Source organism: Hypomesus transpacificus, chromosome 10 (assembly GCF_021917145.1).
Source record: "Hypomesus transpacificus isolate Combined female chromosome 10, fHypTra1, whole genome shotgun sequence".
Classification (NCBI taxonomy): Eukaryota; Metazoa; Chordata; class Actinopteri; order Osmeriformes; family Osmeridae; genus Hypomesus; species Hypomesus transpacificus.
This window is the reverse complement of record NC_061069.1, coordinates 5949241-5966821: the sequence shown is the minus strand read 5'-3', so window position 1 is coordinate 5966821 and position 17581 is coordinate 5949241. Positions and strand designations below refer to the sequence as shown.

Genomic DNA, 17581 nt, shown 5'->3' with positions numbered 1-17581 from the left:
GAAAGCTTGTACTGTAGTCAAGGGCTTGTGACGGTGTATATTTTTGCTGACAATAACAAATACTCATAGTTTGTCTTGTAATTTTTACAGATAGCCATTGTTACACGACACTATTGTCCATTTCAGTGACTTTTGATATGTGGGATTTAAATGAATATTTTTGTCATAGGAAGTAAATTTGCTCATTTGTATTCAACTGTGTGCTCTTTTTCTGATGAGCATGACACAAGGTCAATTTAACTTGTTCAAATTCATATACATCATTTTACTGACAAGTCTAACCCTAACCCTTAGAATCAAGAGAGCAAAACAGAGCGTGAGGGAATGAAACACATTTTATTCATAACCCAAGCTGAAGCTTGTTCCTTATACATAGCTATCTCACAAAACTGTCCGTCAACAAAATGGTTTCACCACCTCACGAGGCTTGCATGGTGGTGTGTTCCCCTTGTTAAAATTGAATCATTTTTTTGCACATAAAACATCATTGGGTTAACACCACAATGCCACAGGTTAACGAGGCTATTCACTGTTGATTCTGCCTGAAATGTAGTGTGTGTTGTTATAGGTTTGGGAGGTTGATATTGACATTTCTCTCCAGTGACATGGACAAGATGTACTGTACAAGAGAGAGAGAATTTTGAGATGTGAAACGTGACCAAAACAATGACAAACAAACACATCATGGTCAGCTAAGCACAGAGACGTTACACAACTAAGAAGAAAGCATTCAAATGCTCATCCGCCTAGTTCCGTGAGAACGAATCCATTATAAAATACTGTCAAACTAAAAAGACACATTCACAGGTCAAATAGTTGGTGATATTTCTGTGATCTGTAAGTAAACGGTCTCCCTTCCATCCAGGATACTAGGAGGGCTGCCGTCTCAGGTAAGTTGTCTTGTAGTGATGCGCCACATTTACTCAGCCATCTATTGATAAAGCATTCGTAATCTAGCCCTGGCAAGGTACTGCTAGAGTAGACACACAGTAGTACAGGATAGAAGCACTGTTTGCATTTGATTGCACAACCTCATGTCCACTAGCCCTCCTACACTGGAGCCATCCATCCCTGCTAGCAGTGAGAAGACGTGGTAACACAGCTAGGTCAGCTGCCAGAAAAAAAACAACGGCCCTTTAGAAGTAGCAGCTGCTTTCGTCAGGGACTTCTGTGCACTTCTAGTAAACATAGATGAAAAACGGGTCCAAATGAAAGCAGGGGAGTCAGATGGCTGAGCGGTGAGGGAGTCGGGCTAGCAATCAGAGGGTTACCGGATCGAGTCCCCGCCGTGCCAAATGACGTTGTGTCCTTGGGCAAGGCACTTCACCCTACTTGCCTCGGGGTAATGTCCCTGTACTCACTGTAAGTCGCTCTGGATAAGAGCGTCTGCTAAATGACTAAATATAAATGTGAAAGACAACCCCGTGAAATGAACAGGCTAGTAAATGCTGCGGCACACATAAAACCTAAATGGGCGACCTTTAAAACTATGGTAATATATTATAATTCATATGGTTCAGTTGTGCCTCAAGTAAAAATGGTGCTCAGGTGAGAAGCTTTACAATAATTAATTTGGTTTGGTGCAAGAAAAGTTCAATTATGTAGCTGATTTTGTCTAAGTTATGGAAATGTTTTGTTTGTGACTGCTATATAATTGGCCTGAATGTCACTACTACTATATACTAATACTGTACTCATGGGGTCTATTCAAGATACAAATACAGTACTACATAGTATTACAGTTAGATACACGCAACAGAGCAGGAATGTAAGGTCTGCAGCTTTGGATGATTCCAATAGACTATACTGAAATACTGAAATACGCTCTAAATATTCACGCCATCAAACACACGCAATTTGTAATAATGACATTTCTATCCGTTTCTCTGCTTTGCTTTGGCAAACATTAAAACCATGACAACTCAGCCAACAAGCTATTACAGCTAATGCATTACAACGCTCTTACGAGATTTTGCTCAATAATTAGTACAGCGCAATTACGAAGTATGACTGCTCTAACCCTGTAACAGCTTTTTATTATTGACAACTAGGGGCACTTTCCATAAAAGGCTAGATATCACATTTAGTATTGTTCATAAGTCCTACACATAACGGTAATTTTATACAGCCTTGCTCTCAGACTCAATTACCATTACCAACGCAAGAAACGGCTGAAGACGATTTCTGTTCAAGCTTTCCCCGTACACCTAACTATTTTAAAATGGCACAATGTATTGTTTAAAATTAGGATTGTGTCAATTCTGTACAACATATGCAATGGCAAAAAAATACAACAATGCAAGAAACTGTAACAACTTGTTCGTTTGCTTGTTTCTTCAACAACAGCAAAAAAAGGTGCATGACTGAACAAACAAACACTGACTTTCTCAGAACTGCATGTTTGTGACCAGTGCTGAGTTTGAGTTGCAGAAGACAGGTGTGTGGACTGGTCAACTTAGTTAAAAATGTGAGTCTGCTGTAATGGCACATTAATGCAGCTAGGCTAGCTCGAAGTCTGAGCTGGTAAGATGGGCACGAAGCATGTATGCAAGGCGTATCGCTAACTAAAACGGGTCGCAACAAAATGCCTATCGTTGTGAACACACGTCGTCAAAGCGTCCTTTGAAGAAAGTGAGGCCAACCTCTCCTCCCCTGCATCTGACATCTCTTATTGTGCTGTATTCTTAAACAGCAAATTCCTAAAATCACATTTCTATACATGGGTGGGGGGTGGGGGGGGGGGGGGCAGGTGAGGTGCAAAGTTGGGAGAAACCACACGTCGTTCACACACTCAAAACACATGTTGGGTGTGCAGGGGAAGGGGCCCGAGAACATGTGAGAACACTCAACAGCAGGGGGAGCCCCCCCGCCCCCTCCTCCCTACCAGAGGGTGGCTGTGGGAGCGCTGAAGCATGGGGGGTGGTGGTGGGGGGGGTCTCAGTGAGCACAGGGGGCCAGGCTGGGGGGCCCAGGCTGGGGGGCCCAGGCTGGGGGGGCCAGGCTGGGGGGGCCAGGCTGGGGGGGCCAGGCTGGGGGCCCAGAGCCTCCCCAGGTCCGTCCCCCCTCTTCACTTCTCCTGCAGCAGGGCCGGGATGTTGATGTTCCAGCCGATGGCCTGCCGGTCGAAGCCGCAGCTGAACAGGTTGCAGGAGGCGTTGTCCTCGCACCAGGCGGAGCAGCACACCATGCGCCGGTGGCCCTGACGAGTGACACAGGGGGGAGGGGAGACACGAGACCAGGGACATATGACACCGTCCTGGCACCAACAGCACACGGCCGCTACAATGTTTCCTATCTACTACCCTAGTGTGAATCACTTGACCAAGACTAGGTATCTACCATCTCCTCCTGTGTCTAGTGACAGGTCAGACTGGGTAGGCTCACTATTAAGCCTAGTAAAAACCTCAGATAAAAGTCTGAGTGAAAAGATGAATGCATTTCTTTATTTCCTATATTGTTGTGTGTGTTACCTGTCTGTTGCTGCGTGGGAGTCGAGCCAGCCGCACTCCAGACATGTCAAACAGTCGGACTTGACGATTGTCGTGAGGAAGAGCTATGATTCTTTGGTTCACTGACACGCTTATCCTACAGAGGGGAAACAGCAATCAGGCTTAATGGTGCCAAACAAATCAAATCAAATGTATTTGTATAGCCATGTATTTGTATATTTACACACAAGCATGTCACAGAGGGCTTCACACACTCCCATAGAACTGCCCCTCAACCAAACAAAACCCTCACGGAACACATCAAACAAAACATCAAATAAAACTAAATCAACGCTAAAGAGTTCCCTCTGTATTCTAAGGTGACCGTAGCTCCCCCCTCGTGCCCCCACGTCCCACCTGTTGACCGCCGAGTCTGTGCGGATGGTCGCGATCGGTGACCTCATGTTCTTCAGGTCCCACACTTTGACGGTGCGATCGTCGCTCCCCGACACCACGTTGTCGCCCACGGTGAAGACCGCTGACGTCACCGTGCTGGAGACGAGGTGACACACGCGTATAACACCAGTCAGCATTACGCCACCACTCCGCCTTCCTGCGAGTGGAGGCTGACAGACTGCAGGCCGACAGACTGCAGGCCGACAGACTGCAGAGCGCTGGCGTTTCTATTCCTAATCTGCGTCGTCAGCCTCAAAAACAACTGGGACGGGGCAAGAAGGAACGGGCTGACTGCCCATGTGCGGTTCACCGTTTGCACACTCCTTCAAAAGGAAGGAGAAAGCAGAGGAATGCCTCGAGAGCCGCCTTGATGTCCCAGGTGACACGCTCCTTCACCTGGCTGACTGACATCCCTTGATCTGATCTAGTGTGTTGGCGTTAGCTGCAGTATTGCTAAAAAACCCTGAATGTACTGCATTGTCCCCGATGGTGTACGGAAGACCGAATCGGACCCACTTAATCTAAATTGACGCCCAGCTTAATAAGGGCTAATTAATGTCACATTGCTGGTGGCTTGTTTTCATGCTTTCAGCCATGAAATCTTCTCTTCCGTGACCACAAATGTGATGACTTTTACTTTAAAGCGGGTGTCACATGGACTTTAAAAAGACTGGTTGAAGCCATGCAATAATTGTACTGTTTTTTAGGGGGAAGAAGGGAAAATATAGCCTGTGACGTTTATTAAATCGATATTTGCTCTTTTAAAGTGTCACTTTAAACTGCGACAACCGATGAACAGGGTGTGTCACCTAGGGACAGACTCACTCGGTGTGGCCCTGGAACACGTTGACAGAGTGGATGGAGGGGTCTCTGAAGTCCCACAGACGGAAGGTAGTGTCTCTGGATGAGGTGACCACGAGGCGCTGGGTAGGGTGGGTGCAGCAGTGAGTCAACTCCTGGTCATGGCCTGGACATACACACACACACAGAAAGGCTGGGTCACCCACCGGCATACTGTCCACATACGCCATAACGCCAGGCCAAGCCCAAGCTCCGGTCGTCAACCCAGCAGAACTGACCGGTCAGAGTGTGGACCAGCTCGGACGTTTCCACGTCGTAGAGATTGGCAGCGCGGTCCCAGGAGGCAGTGACCACCTGCTTGCCCCCCACCAGCCAGTCGGCGGCGATGACCACGCCCTGGTGGCTCCTGAGGGTGGTCATGGCCACGCGCACAGACGGACACTCGTTAGGGCCCTCCGCGTCTCCCTCCGCCTCGTCCTTGTCCGAGAAGTCGATGTCGTCCTCGCAGGGCACCTGCCGGAGGGACGCACGCAGACAGGCACAAGTGTGTCACACAGGTGGAGAGGTCCACTCTCTGATCACTGTGCTCTGGTGCAAAGCCCTTCACGTCATTCATTTAACCTCTTGCGTTTGTGCCCCATATACACACACCATCTACCATTCAACCATTATCTGCAATGAAATAGTAGAGAAATAGATGGGTTCTACAAATGTGGCCGGACCCAAAGATGTGACATGGGCCAAGGTCCAGTAATGCAAGTCAGGGTCTCCCAGCTTACACTGATGTCTGCCACAGGCTGAGGGGTGGGGAGCTGCACCATGTATCTCCAGATATGGGCCGTCTGGTCACCAGAGGCTATGGAACGAATGAACACACACAATCACAAAACTGGAAGAGCTCAAATTCCTTATTTTCTAAATATATCACTACTAGAATAGTATGGGCCTCATTTACTAACATTGCGACCGCAGCTTAATTTGCGCCTCTGCCCAACCAAATAGCGCACGGTATATTTCCGCATTTTGCGTGGTATTTATCAAACCAGATCCTCGTTGGGCAATCAGTGCCTTACGCCGCCCTTTAGTGTTTATTAGCTCGCCGTTAAAAGAAGGGAGAAATCGCTATTTTACGCCTGAAATGGGCACAATCCTGTTAGTAAATGAGGCCCTATGAGTCATTGTTTTCGAATAAAGCCACAAATGCGCAGTCTAACGAATCTGTGCACAACAATATAAAGAAACAAAGGACATTTGTCACCATGACAAGAACCCTTACCTGTAAGAGCCATCTGCTCAGTGGGATGGAACTTTATAGAGTTGACTAGAAAGAGACAAGAGGCAAAAAGAGACATATTTCAAACCAGCAATGACAAAATTGCTGAGGAATGGGGGGTTCGCTATAAACAAAGACGGACAGTTTATCAATGAATTTACTACGCAATCCAACAGGTCTCCACTGGTCCTACCTGATCCCTGGTGACCCACGTATTTGAGCAGGCATTTCCCCGTCTCAATGCTCCACAGCATAGCAGTGTGATCTGCAGGCACGAGAGCGTGTCATGATTTACTCTAACTCTAGCCAAGTCATCCTGGCCCATGAAACATGTGTGATACATGTGTCTCTCGGTGTGCACAAGTGCAATGTTAATTCATGTCTGAAGGTCACCTTTAGTAGGAGGCTTAACTATCCAATCACTTACAGCTTTACCAATCACAACCATGATGGATGTAGCTGAACCACTTATCCAGAGAGAGAGAGGACAGGTGGGTTCAGGAGCTTAGTGTTGAGTGAAATGTGTCCAAAGTGGAGCATCAGAGCTGGACGAAGTTGGACATCTAAAGAGGGAGGAGCTTGTTACCTGCTGATGCGGTCCCCAGCACCACGGGCTGGGTCCTGGTGACACTCAGGTCCCAGATGCCATCCCTGTGGCCCACGTACTCCTTCACCAACTGGCACACGGCCCTGGATGTGGTGGCTTTGAAACTGGACACAATCTAGGGAGGTGTGGGGAAGAGAAATGAGGAAGTTAGAAACCGGGGGGACCTCGACTCAGGCAGCTCGCACCAAGCAAGCAGGGGGAGAGGAAAGCAGGGACAGCAGCACTCAGGGGGTCGCGAGGGATCAGTCAGCGAGGTACCTTAGGCATTGCTAAGAAGCTTGGGTGGTTTAGATATTTATGTCATCTGACTGAGTTGGAGTGTCATGTCATTAATCAAAACTGGAGTTTTAATGAGAAGCTGTGAAAAAAAAAAAAAAACACACAAGGGGATAAAGAATAGATTAAGCAGTTTACAATAAAAGAAAAAAAACATGAGATAATAGTCAAATGGTTATTGTCAACCTCCTCCCAGTTGAAGATGTTTACGTTTAAGATAGGCATAATACAAGGTGGACTTCTGTCAGCCATTGGGCACAAACCACTTAACATCTTCCCACTGTAAAAAGCAGGAGGGAAAAGGGCCAGTCATAAATCTCACAAAGAAATGACAATTTTCACAACTGATCAAGAAATAAAATATTAAAGGTGCAGTCAGTTATATTTACTTTAGAGATCATCTTAAATTGCATCATACTTCCACATTTTATACCGGATTCGATCAAATATGACACATGACAGTCTAGTCAGTGCTATGAGACGTTAAAACTGTCAACAAGTTGGGTTTATCATTAGCTGACAGCACCTTTAACAAACACTCAACAGCATAATAATCACATGGATAACCACAATGTTATCCAAATAAGTATGTCAGAGCCAGCATCAGTCGATTGCTAAAAATGCAAGCATTTTGGGAGACTGTTCCCATAGCAGCAATTTCCCTGGAAAGTTCAAAAGGGATTTCTGGAGAAAACAAAAGTAGTACTCAAAAGTAAATGTGCGATAGAGATCCCTACAAAATTATAAGTTTATTAACTCTGGAGTCTGATCTATGAATACACTGTGACTTATTTGAATGAAAAACATATTTTTTGTTTTGTATGACTATAACAAACAGTACTTATTCAGGATTTCAAAATGAGCTAGTAAGAAGTCCAGAACCTGTGTAAATGTAATACTGCCACAAAATGCAACTAGCAAAAAGCCTAAAAGCATAAGGAAAAGCTATAGAATCTACAGCACCCAGCAGTTCATGGGCAGTTTCCAAAGTGTGGACTGCAATGAGCATATCAGATTGTTGCTTGTTTGACACCAATGAACATCAGCATAAAGCAGTTGACTTCGCTCCAAGTGGCATTTCCCCAAATAGTTTTTTTCACTGCAGTGGAAAGTACACACCAACAGTGGCTTCATCATAAGATGGAAGACATGCTGGTGGGATTGGTTAACTCTAGCGAACAAGTCTAAAGGTTCGAACTGATGTTTAATCAGGTGAACAGCCAAAAATGTGACAGGACCTAGCTCTTGCCAACCGGCCACACAACTTGTTCCATGATGAACTGAAGTCTAATTGATACAATTAATCCTAAACAATACAAATGCTTTAAAAAGATGGGATCTTGCCTTTATGTGCATGATGGCTTAAGAGCTCTGAACACTTTCAGTAATGTACTATTGTACAAACGAAAAACAAAAATGTACACGGAGGGGAAACGAGGATGCAACTTATTTGGAAAGCCTTAGTTAGTGAGAGACAACAATTAGTATTTTCACATCTCACTAAAAAAACCTTCCAAAAAGATTCCGTCCTACATTTGAATCCCCAAGTGCCTTGGAGATGACGTGCCAACCCCATGGCTGGGCTGTTCATGCATGATGGCACATGGGGGGAATGAAGAAGTTACCCAGGAGTCTCCACCCCACAACTCCCAGTTCCCCACATTGAAGTTGCGGGGTCCACCTGCTATGCCGTGGAAAGAATGTGAGCGCTAAAGCACAAAGAGAGAGCAGTGCCATTTGTTTAGTCATTCCAAGTCATTGGAAGTCCTTGAACAAACCAACCCGTTTCAATCTTGGACAACATTACTGTCAACATGACAAAAGTGGAATAGCTTTCTATTACACCATTTTGTTTTTGTAATACTACTAGCTTGTTTAGAGACTGTAAACCAAAGGGACTAAATCATGCAAGGCCGAAACAAAGATGATAACTTTACCTTGCTTGTAGAAGCCTTGTAGGTGGTCTTCAGTTTTTGAGACAGTTGGCTTGTGCTATGACTCGCTGGAAACAAACAAGAAAGATGTACAGAAAATTGAACTCACAGATTTTTCTGACTGGAATCGTGTATGGCATGGTATCTTGGAACGCAAAGCTATGCTAACCTATAAAGCAATGCAGAATGTCAAAAGTTGGGGCATCAAACCTTTTGCTTTAAGCGCTCCCTTGGTGAGGTCTCCCCCTTCAATGGTTTGACCTTCAGCCGTTAAGCGATCATTGAGGGTTTCGATCTCTCTGCGCACTGTAAAACATTGAAAGCAATGTCGTCAACCACGAAACATCAACATCTATCAGAGCCTTAGCGCATGCAGTTTCCTGCCGTTCATTTCAAAGCGATGTACTCAAGCAGTCTGTGTGCTCTACTTACACTCAATGTTTTCAATGTACAGGTTTTCAAACTCCCTCTCAATCTGGCCAAACAGGTCCAGAAGATTGCTCCTCAATGACAAGGGCAGTTTGGAATCCTGTAGAAATGAAAACACATGAGTACAACGTTACATCAAGAGTAGACAGAATAGACTAATACACTGAAAAAGGCTACATGTACAGTAAATTGCAAGGAACTCGCAATGCTACTTTTACAGTACATCTATGATAGCTTCAAGTTAAAAAATAGGTACTAGTTGTTTGGTACTACCGTAATGGAGGGATGTGGGCCAACGACTAATAGCTAAGGATTTGGGATACTAAGATCTAAGGATTTGCAATACGAAGATCTAAGGATTTGGAAACCACTTGTAACTATGTTGCCTACTAAAACATAATGCAGCAATTTCAAAGGCTCTTAGAATGCATGATACACTCGTTGGTAAAAAAAATGAACTACAAAAAACTTTTGAATCTGGACCTTTAAGAAAGGCTAAAAATGTGCTTTAGAAATATGATATGTAATGTATCTATCTATATTTAGAAAACTGAATCTAAAGAACTAGTTTAGCACAGACTCTTACTGTGGACCAAATAAGAGCAATGTCCTCAGCAGCTATGGAGTCTTTTTAAGGAGCTCAGTGGACCGTACTCATTGCATTCACAGGCTCAGTAGCCAGGCTGGATGTTGTAGGAAGGGACAAGGACAGTGTGCCAGAGTGAAGGGGCCTTTGGACAGAGTGGTTCAAGATCTACTGCTGAGGGGTATTCAATAGAACCTGTCTCTAAGATGTATTTTCCTTTCACAGAAGCATGACTCATTTAAGAGTGTGTAGGCTAACCGTTCTGATGGTTAAGAGGATAAAAACATTTTGTGTGTTGAAGATGTCTCAAGTGTTACGAAATAACTCTATGAACTATTTAACCGGGTACCCACAACTACATTATACTCTGCTACATTGTCAACATTTCTAAACACCCAACTTACCTCCATCCGCAAGTAGGTTTCCAGATTTTCTGAAGACTATGACCATTCAAAAAGGTCAGAGTAAAAACAAGAAGTCATAAGAGAGTAAAAGCCGTAGAAGAAAGAGTTCCCTTTTCTGTCACAATGTGGTGCCCACAACTTGAAATCAGATAAAACGTTTTAAATGACCAGACATACAAGATGCAACCTCTCTCTGGAGTTGGTTGCTTTCCCTTTTTATGTAGTGGCTGTGGTATAAAGGAACTGACTGATAAAGTCAACCTCTTAAGCTACGAGACAGAATTTAGCAATCAGAATCAAGGACTTCATGATCATCTCCTTGTTAAATATGCAGTGTGAGGAACATTTCCTGGTTGAAGATGTAACAAATTACTACACATGGGGGACTTAATATAATATTTACATTTATGTTTCTGATGAGAGACAAATCATAAATCAGCTGGTTGGAAAGATTGTAATCATTCAGTTTCCACTCTATAATAAGATTGTACCAGACTAAGACTGGTTGTATTACTTCACTTTAGAGTTCAGCCCACTCAACATCTCAGATATTTTATAAACTAACATGATTTGTCCATTTCTCCTTACACAGCTAAATTGACGGTGGGGAAAGAACCTCAAGGCTAACATTCATTGATTCTTCTGATACAGTAAAAAAAAAAACAACAATGTGGTCACTAAACTTATGGATGTCAGTCTAATTAAGCCTACTTAAATAAGTGGAACTTTTTGGTACTTTACATAAGAGAAAAGGTAGGCCAAAGGTAGCAGCCTAGCTATTGCACTGTCATTACTACCCTATCCAATTCCTCTAGAAACTCAAACACCAGATCAACATAATGTAGAACATATGTATCAAGCACCCATGCTTAGTGTTAAAAACGCGTTCTAAAACTGGTTGTTCCCATCCTTGATTGTGATTGGCTATATCGCATTCCATGCCGTTGTAAAATCCAGCATAACCTCACAGGTTGTCCTCATAACATTCTTTAACATTCCATATTACTGCGCATCGTATATTTCAAATAGAAAAATTGTTGTTAAAATTGTTTTGCGGAGTGCCGAAAACCCCCTTACCTGTTCTAAAATCAGCGTAAACCACGGCCTCTTGGGGCTTATTGCTTAATTTAGCACTAACAGTGTCTACTGTTTAGTGACTCCCTCTGATTTAACCCCCTCCAACTGACTCCCTCTGATTTAACCATCTGGTCGCTTGATTTTCCCTTTGGCTCTCTGCCCTTACCTGTCCCTCCAGCATGTCTCTCTGCAAGCCTGTGCGTTCCTGCTCGGTACTGTTGGTCCTGCGGATGGACAGGCTGTGGGACTTGCGCTTCTGTTTGGCCTGACGGGCGGCAGCACTGCTTCCACTTTCTACAGGCATCCCTCCTCACACACCTACTGAACCTCCAATCTGTGGAGGAGAAACCAGCAGGCAAATGATCAAACACCCAAGTGCAATGGATCTTTTTCAAAGAAGCTAGTTTACTAACTGTGATTCTGACAACTAAATGTCATTTTTGTTGTATATAAAAAAACGGTTCGGGCTGGAGATTAGAAAACCACAGTAAATGTAATCTAAGAAAAAATCTAATTAACAGCGCTTTCGTTCAAGACAGGCAATTTAATATCATGGTTATCATGTTGTGAAATCATGAGTCAAGTGATATCATTTTGGGGCCTGGCCTAGCTAACTTGCTACTACTAGCATTAAGCTACCCATAGTGTTTCAGGTAGCCTGGTGTATATGTCGTTTTCGTCATTTGACAGGTAAAAGGTCTGAATGCAGCAATTTCCCACATGCAGTTAACCTAAAAGCAAGTTTACATCAGTATGGCCGAAGAGTAATTTAAAACGTATGGCTTTCATATTCAAGCCAGTAAACAGACAGGCAAAATATTTGGCTCAACAGCAATCTACTTAGTTAGCTACTTAGCTAGCAAGCAAGACTATTACCACAGCTTGCTCGCTACTTCAGCTAGCTGCTGCTGTACGCTCGCATTACTTGCTAAATGCATAGCAAGACAGCAGTCGAGGTAGTTTCCCTTAATTACATCGGACATTCATTTACTACATTAGCTACAGCACTTCACCTCAGCCAAACAGAGCTATAACTAGCAAAGCTAGAAAATGCTTGTCTACATGACGGGCACTGTACTGTACTGTAGGTTGTGATCAGCTAACTAGCTATCTTGCTAACAGAACAGCTAGACTGGCTATCTAGCTAACTGCAGAAGACTGTACAATTAGAGCTAACATACTTACAAGAACGACTATATATGCAGGTGTGTATTCCAAATTGTATGAATGTGTCCAGCGACCATCTTTTAACAGACGGACATCTCTTTTTAGTTGGCTTGGCTGCAACCAGCCTAGGGTCCTTGTTGACGTCTCACCAATGTCCCCTCTGTCAAAACAGTTGGGAAGAGCCGACTTGATTAGCTTCATCCGGGACACCAGAGAAAGTGACGCCTTCTATGAGCCCATTTCAGACAAACTGTTGATGTAAAATAACACCCTGAACAGATGGTGATAACAATGATTCAGACTATGTTGATCCTCATTCGTTGATGATGGCTTATGTTTGAAATGTACAGCTAAAATGTGTCAGAAGTTTGCAGATACTTGAAAAACACACAATGAAGCACTCACCGGTTGACAGGACATTTATTCAGGAGCTACTTAAATCATACATATTTTTCATGTGCTAACTGCAAGTTTGACACTTTCATATATATATATTTTTTTACTGTTTACCATCAGTAAAAAAAAATGACACTTGTGCCACAATGTGTAAATATTAATATGTATTGTGTTGACAGTTTTATATTCCAAAAAAGCCACTCAAAAGGACTGTTGGACTGCACCATGATAAGCCCCCACCCCACCTGCTTAAGTTCCTGCTTCTGACCAACGTCTAGACAAGTAACCAAACAGGCAAGTTTATCTGCGATCATTGGTCCCAGATTTCCTCTTTCCTGAAAATAGATGTTTAGGCTTGAGGTCAAAGACATGTCTGTCCGCCTCTCCTTTCTTCCCCTCGCGATTTATTTCTTTCTGGGAGTGCTTCATCATCTTCTTAGCCTTCCTTGCCATCTGTGGAAGAGATAAGGTTTAGTTTGCAAGGAGGGTATAGCTAAGAGGTTAATGACTGCAGGTCAAGAGCTTGCAGGTTTAAATCTTTCCTGTACTGTATTTCGCTTTTGATAAGTGTCTGCTAAGAATACATTACATTATAGATCAAGCCAAAAGTTTATTTCATAACTGAAATGTCAAGCAAATAATAAAATAAAAATGTATTTGAAATGCATAAAGAGCAAACCTTTGGGGAAACAGTACACAAACTGAACACAAGCAATCATGCGCCTCCCAAAGAGATGTACATTGCATACCTTGGCATCACGCACGCCAGACTGGTCGCGAGGCGGACGAGAAGCACTCTGGCTCCGCGTGCGAGAGATGGGGGGTGCAGAGACCTCACGCTTCCGCTTCTGGGTCACACTCCGGGATCTGCGAGCCTGCCCTGCGTAGTGACTCTGAAACAACAAAGACGTTTAAATACGTGTGTGTGTACTCAGAATGAAGTGTGTGACTGTGCATACGACGTTTAAGTGAAGCAGAGAATCATGAGGAACTTACATCATCCTTATCGGTCATGTCCAGACCAAGATCTCCCATTTCTTTCTCAATAGTCTTTCTGTCAACCTGTAATACATGTACATTTCGTCTCATTAATTGGCAAAACAAGTGAACACGTCATTATAAATCGGCAACAAATAACATCCGAAAGACATTTATCGTACCTTTTTGGCCGTCCGGGGCAGTCTGGGGCCATGCACATCCTTGTCTTTGGAGGCTACAATCTTCAACTTCTTTTTCTCCCTGATCTGTTTGGCCAGCATGCGGATCTCCTGCATCTCCTCATCTTCGCTCTCCTCGTCAGAATCATACTCCCCGGCCTTCTCCTTCAGCTCCTCCTCCTTCTCCAGCTCCACCAAGTTCTAGGGAAGCATGAAGAGAAAGTTAGTTGTTTAGTTATCAAGTAGCGTGGTTGGTCCTGCAGCTTCCTGGGTATTATTTTTTCATACAAGACATCAACACCCATGAAAGGTCTAAGACTACTGCCATCATCCCATTCACCTTCATGATTTCAGGATCAATGTAATCTGCAATGTTGTGACCCTCCCAGATTTCGGGAATGATGTCATGTTTCTCCTCTTGGTTCATCAGATCCCAGTATTCTAAGAGAACAAAATCACAATAGTTTTAGATAATTATACACAGGACACATGGCAAACATTATCATATCAGTAAAAGTGTTAACATACTCTGCAAGTCGAGTACATAGTCATCTCCTAGCTCCATCTCCAGATCCCTCTCCTGTGATCGTAAATAGAAACATGTTATTTAGTAAGTTTCCAATTTCACTTTACACTAAAGAAAAATGAAGAATTTTTGAAGCAAGATGCAAACAAACTTCACACAAAACATTTAGCAGTCGTATTCAAATGTTCTAATGATACCAAACATACCGTTCTGCGTTTGGGAGCATCCACCTCCATTGCTTTCCTTCGGACTGTAGCCCCCTCTGGGATGAAAGGTGGTCTGTCCTACAATTTGAAAACAAATAATACCTCAGTGTCTACTGGGACTTTAACTTCAACAGTCAACTGAGTGGACTGACGACAGAGTGAAATAAATGGCTTCTCAGGGAATTACCTTCTCATCTCTTTTAGCAGGCACAGCCAAATGCAGTCTGTTGAGGACATCATGGACTTTCTTGCCCTTCATTTTGTTGTCAACGCGGTGGGCCAACAATTTGTCACAAGCCTGTAATTCAAGAAAACAACCATTATATTCAAAACATTTCAACATGGTACTAGTTGGTAACCTAAAGCGTCGACTGCAGTGCTCACCTCTGTTTTTACTTGGATCACTCCCTCTTCGGTTAAAGTGCTCGTCTCAATGACAGGAATGCCCTCTGCCAAGATGTCAGCAAAGATTTTCTAGAACATGCAGGAACACTTTTAGGAACAGATCTCATAGAGAAGACAGTGATATCAAAACTACAAATTAATAAGTTGTATATAAAAGACTAGAGGCTAGAACCACCAACCTGGTTTTCCTCGGACAATTCGCTGATCTTTTTGACATCGCACTTGTTAGCCACAACTAGCAGAGGCTGAAGGAAGCAAGAAAATAATGTTAACATGTAACACAAACAGATCACCTGTACAAATTATGAAAAACACTTGTTTTGAAGTGGCAAACCAACAAAACTTTATTTTTATTTTAAGATCATGTATTCAACAAATTCTGTGTTAACCTTGTTGGCAAACAGAGGCCTGATGTTGTTGAACAGCTCCAGCTGCTGCTCCAGGGTTTGACCACACTGCTCGGACGGGTCCATGATGTAGAGCACGGCAGCACGCAGGTGGGCCAGGGCGGTGATGGCCTGCATCTCAATGGTGTTCCTCTCCTCCAATGGGTGATCCAGGATCCCAGGGGTGTCCACCACCTACAATCACAGGATGGAATTGAATGTTAGTTTGAAACGTTTCAATGTTTTGATTAATGTTGACAGACATCTTCGTGATGCATTCTGAATAGATGGAGGTGGCGTGGGTGTTTAACCACTTATGGGTAGTCATCAATCATAAATAGAACACATTTGTAAACATGAAGACACAGATTTTACTGTGGTGTGGTTATGGATGGCTAGGGTGTTAAGAGTTTAGGCTAAATTTGTCTTACCTGCCAGCGAAGGTACTTGTAGTCCATATGTCCAACAAACAGGGATTTGGTGGTGAAGGCATAGGGCTGGACATCTACATCAGCTCTGGTGACCTAAGGGACAGATTTCATGTGATCATTGATGCACAAGTCTTAAAACACATGATGTTCCTTGTTTAAAGAAAAGGTCTGTCAGAATAGGTCTGTGTACCTTGTTGATGAAACTGGACTTTCCCACATTGGGATAACCACAGAGCAGCAGAGTTCGTGTGTTGGGATCGATCGAGGGCAAACGAGAAAGATGCTGGCGTACTGTGAAGACAAGCATAACAATAATCAAATATAAAACACCACATCACACAGTGTATTTATGAATTAACTAGTTAGTAGTAATGTACCTTGCTCTAGATATTCCAAGCTTTGCTTCTGTCGTTTCAGAATGGTGCACATGCGACCCAGAGCCGCTCTTTTCAGTTGCTTACACCGGTACAGAGAATCTCCATACTTCATGAGACGAACATAATCTTTAGCAACACTGCAATAATAATCAAAATTGCATTAGATTGTCTATTCCAAACACATTTGGAACACACAAATCTGTCCAGGTGTACAATAGACAAAATGCTTACTTGTCAATCAAATTCTTGGCAATGTTTATTTGTCCCAATGCCAGCTTGTAATGGTCTTTGTCATACAAGACATTCATCAAATCAGCATAGAATGGATGGATATCCTGGAGGCAAGAAAGAAATATTTTATTTAGTATTCTGAGTATTTTGAGTGATAACATTGAAGAAGGAATCTCAGTACTTACGTCCAACTTTGGGAAGTCTGTAAGGATCTGAGTTAGTCTGTCATGGTAGCTTTGCTGGGTGAATTTCACTTTGCGCATGTAAAAATGTCTGATTCGGTGAATTGCGTAATGTTTGTGGACTACTGTCGGTGTCTTCCTTTGAGTTTTGGATAAAGTGATGTCGATGAAGTCCTGAAAGGAAAACGGGAAAGAAGCATAAACATGCGCATGTAAACATCTATTCTAACACACTTTACATATATACATTCAGCTATTCACAATAATTTACTGGGTTTGTTTTATATTTGGACATTTATGTCGTTGAGCAAGCGGTTTTAAACCCATGAAAAATGACTGACAAGTCATTTTGAGGTTTAACTGGCCTCACTGCGGAACACGTGTCTCCATGCGAACACATTCTTTTACGATTCACGCCATATTTTAGCGTGTTAAGTAGCTAACAGTGGCAAAACAAACAAAATAGTCAGTTGAGCATTCATTTGGAAAACCTTTCTATGTTTAAATAATTACCTTTGATGTGGGGACCACCATAATCTTCTTAAAATTGTAAAGTGCCATTTTTGCAGAACACGACGGTCCGCTGACGGCACTGGAAAGGACGGAACTCTCGGAAGGAGTGCTGCTAACAAGATGGACTCGGGTGAGGAAAGTCTAGAGCAGTTTTTAATCTGCCCCCCAGAGTTGTAGTCGGATATTGCACCTACAGTACAAAATGAGACAGATTATGAAAACAGAATGACACACTGTCTACTTTTTTATTTGCACGACAGGACAACACAATGGTATTATATAGGCCTACTTCGAAACCATTTACATTTAGTCATTTAGCATTTTCCCAACCAT

At 43.2% G+C, this 17581-nt stretch overlaps 2 protein-coding genes across 2 annotated transcripts; both read right to left on the bottom strand.

The window, feature by feature from the left end:
- Positions 1-317: 317 nt before the first annotated feature.
- LOC124472934 (WD repeat-containing protein 37) lies at positions 318-12650 on the bottom strand. The gene is made up of 14 exons (XM_047028097.1): positions 12457-12650; positions 11438-11605; positions 9208-9304; positions 8986-9081; positions 8779-8843; positions 6545-6680; positions 6152-6223; positions 5962-6006; positions 5465-5541; positions 4964-5198; positions 4710-4851; positions 3846-3980; positions 3471-3585; positions 318-3199 (listed from the first exon to the last, which is right to left on the bottom strand). The coding sequence occupies exons 2-14, from the start codon at positions 11573-11575 to the stop codon at positions 3068-3070; spliced, it is 1485 nt and encodes a 494-aa protein (XP_046884053.1). The 5' UTR covers positions 11576-11605; positions 12457-12650; the 3' UTR covers positions 318-3067.
- Positions 12651-12842: 192 nt separating this feature from the next.
- On the bottom strand, positions 12843-17359 carry gtpbp4 (GTP binding protein 4). The gene is made up of 17 exons (XM_047028096.1): positions 17249-17359; positions 16739-16909; positions 16554-16657; positions 16323-16459; positions 16136-16236; positions 15946-16038; positions 15518-15709; positions 15308-15373; positions 15108-15197; positions 14911-15021; positions 14724-14801; positions 14520-14571; positions 14332-14432; positions 13995-14192; positions 13831-13896; positions 13584-13727; positions 12843-13287 (listed from the first exon to the last, which is right to left on the bottom strand). The coding sequence occupies exons 1-17, from the start codon at positions 17294-17296 to the stop codon at positions 13135-13137; spliced, it is 1905 nt and encodes a 634-aa protein (XP_046884052.1). The 5' UTR covers positions 17297-17359; the 3' UTR covers positions 12843-13134.
- Between the last annotated feature and the right edge of the window lie 222 nt (positions 17360-17581).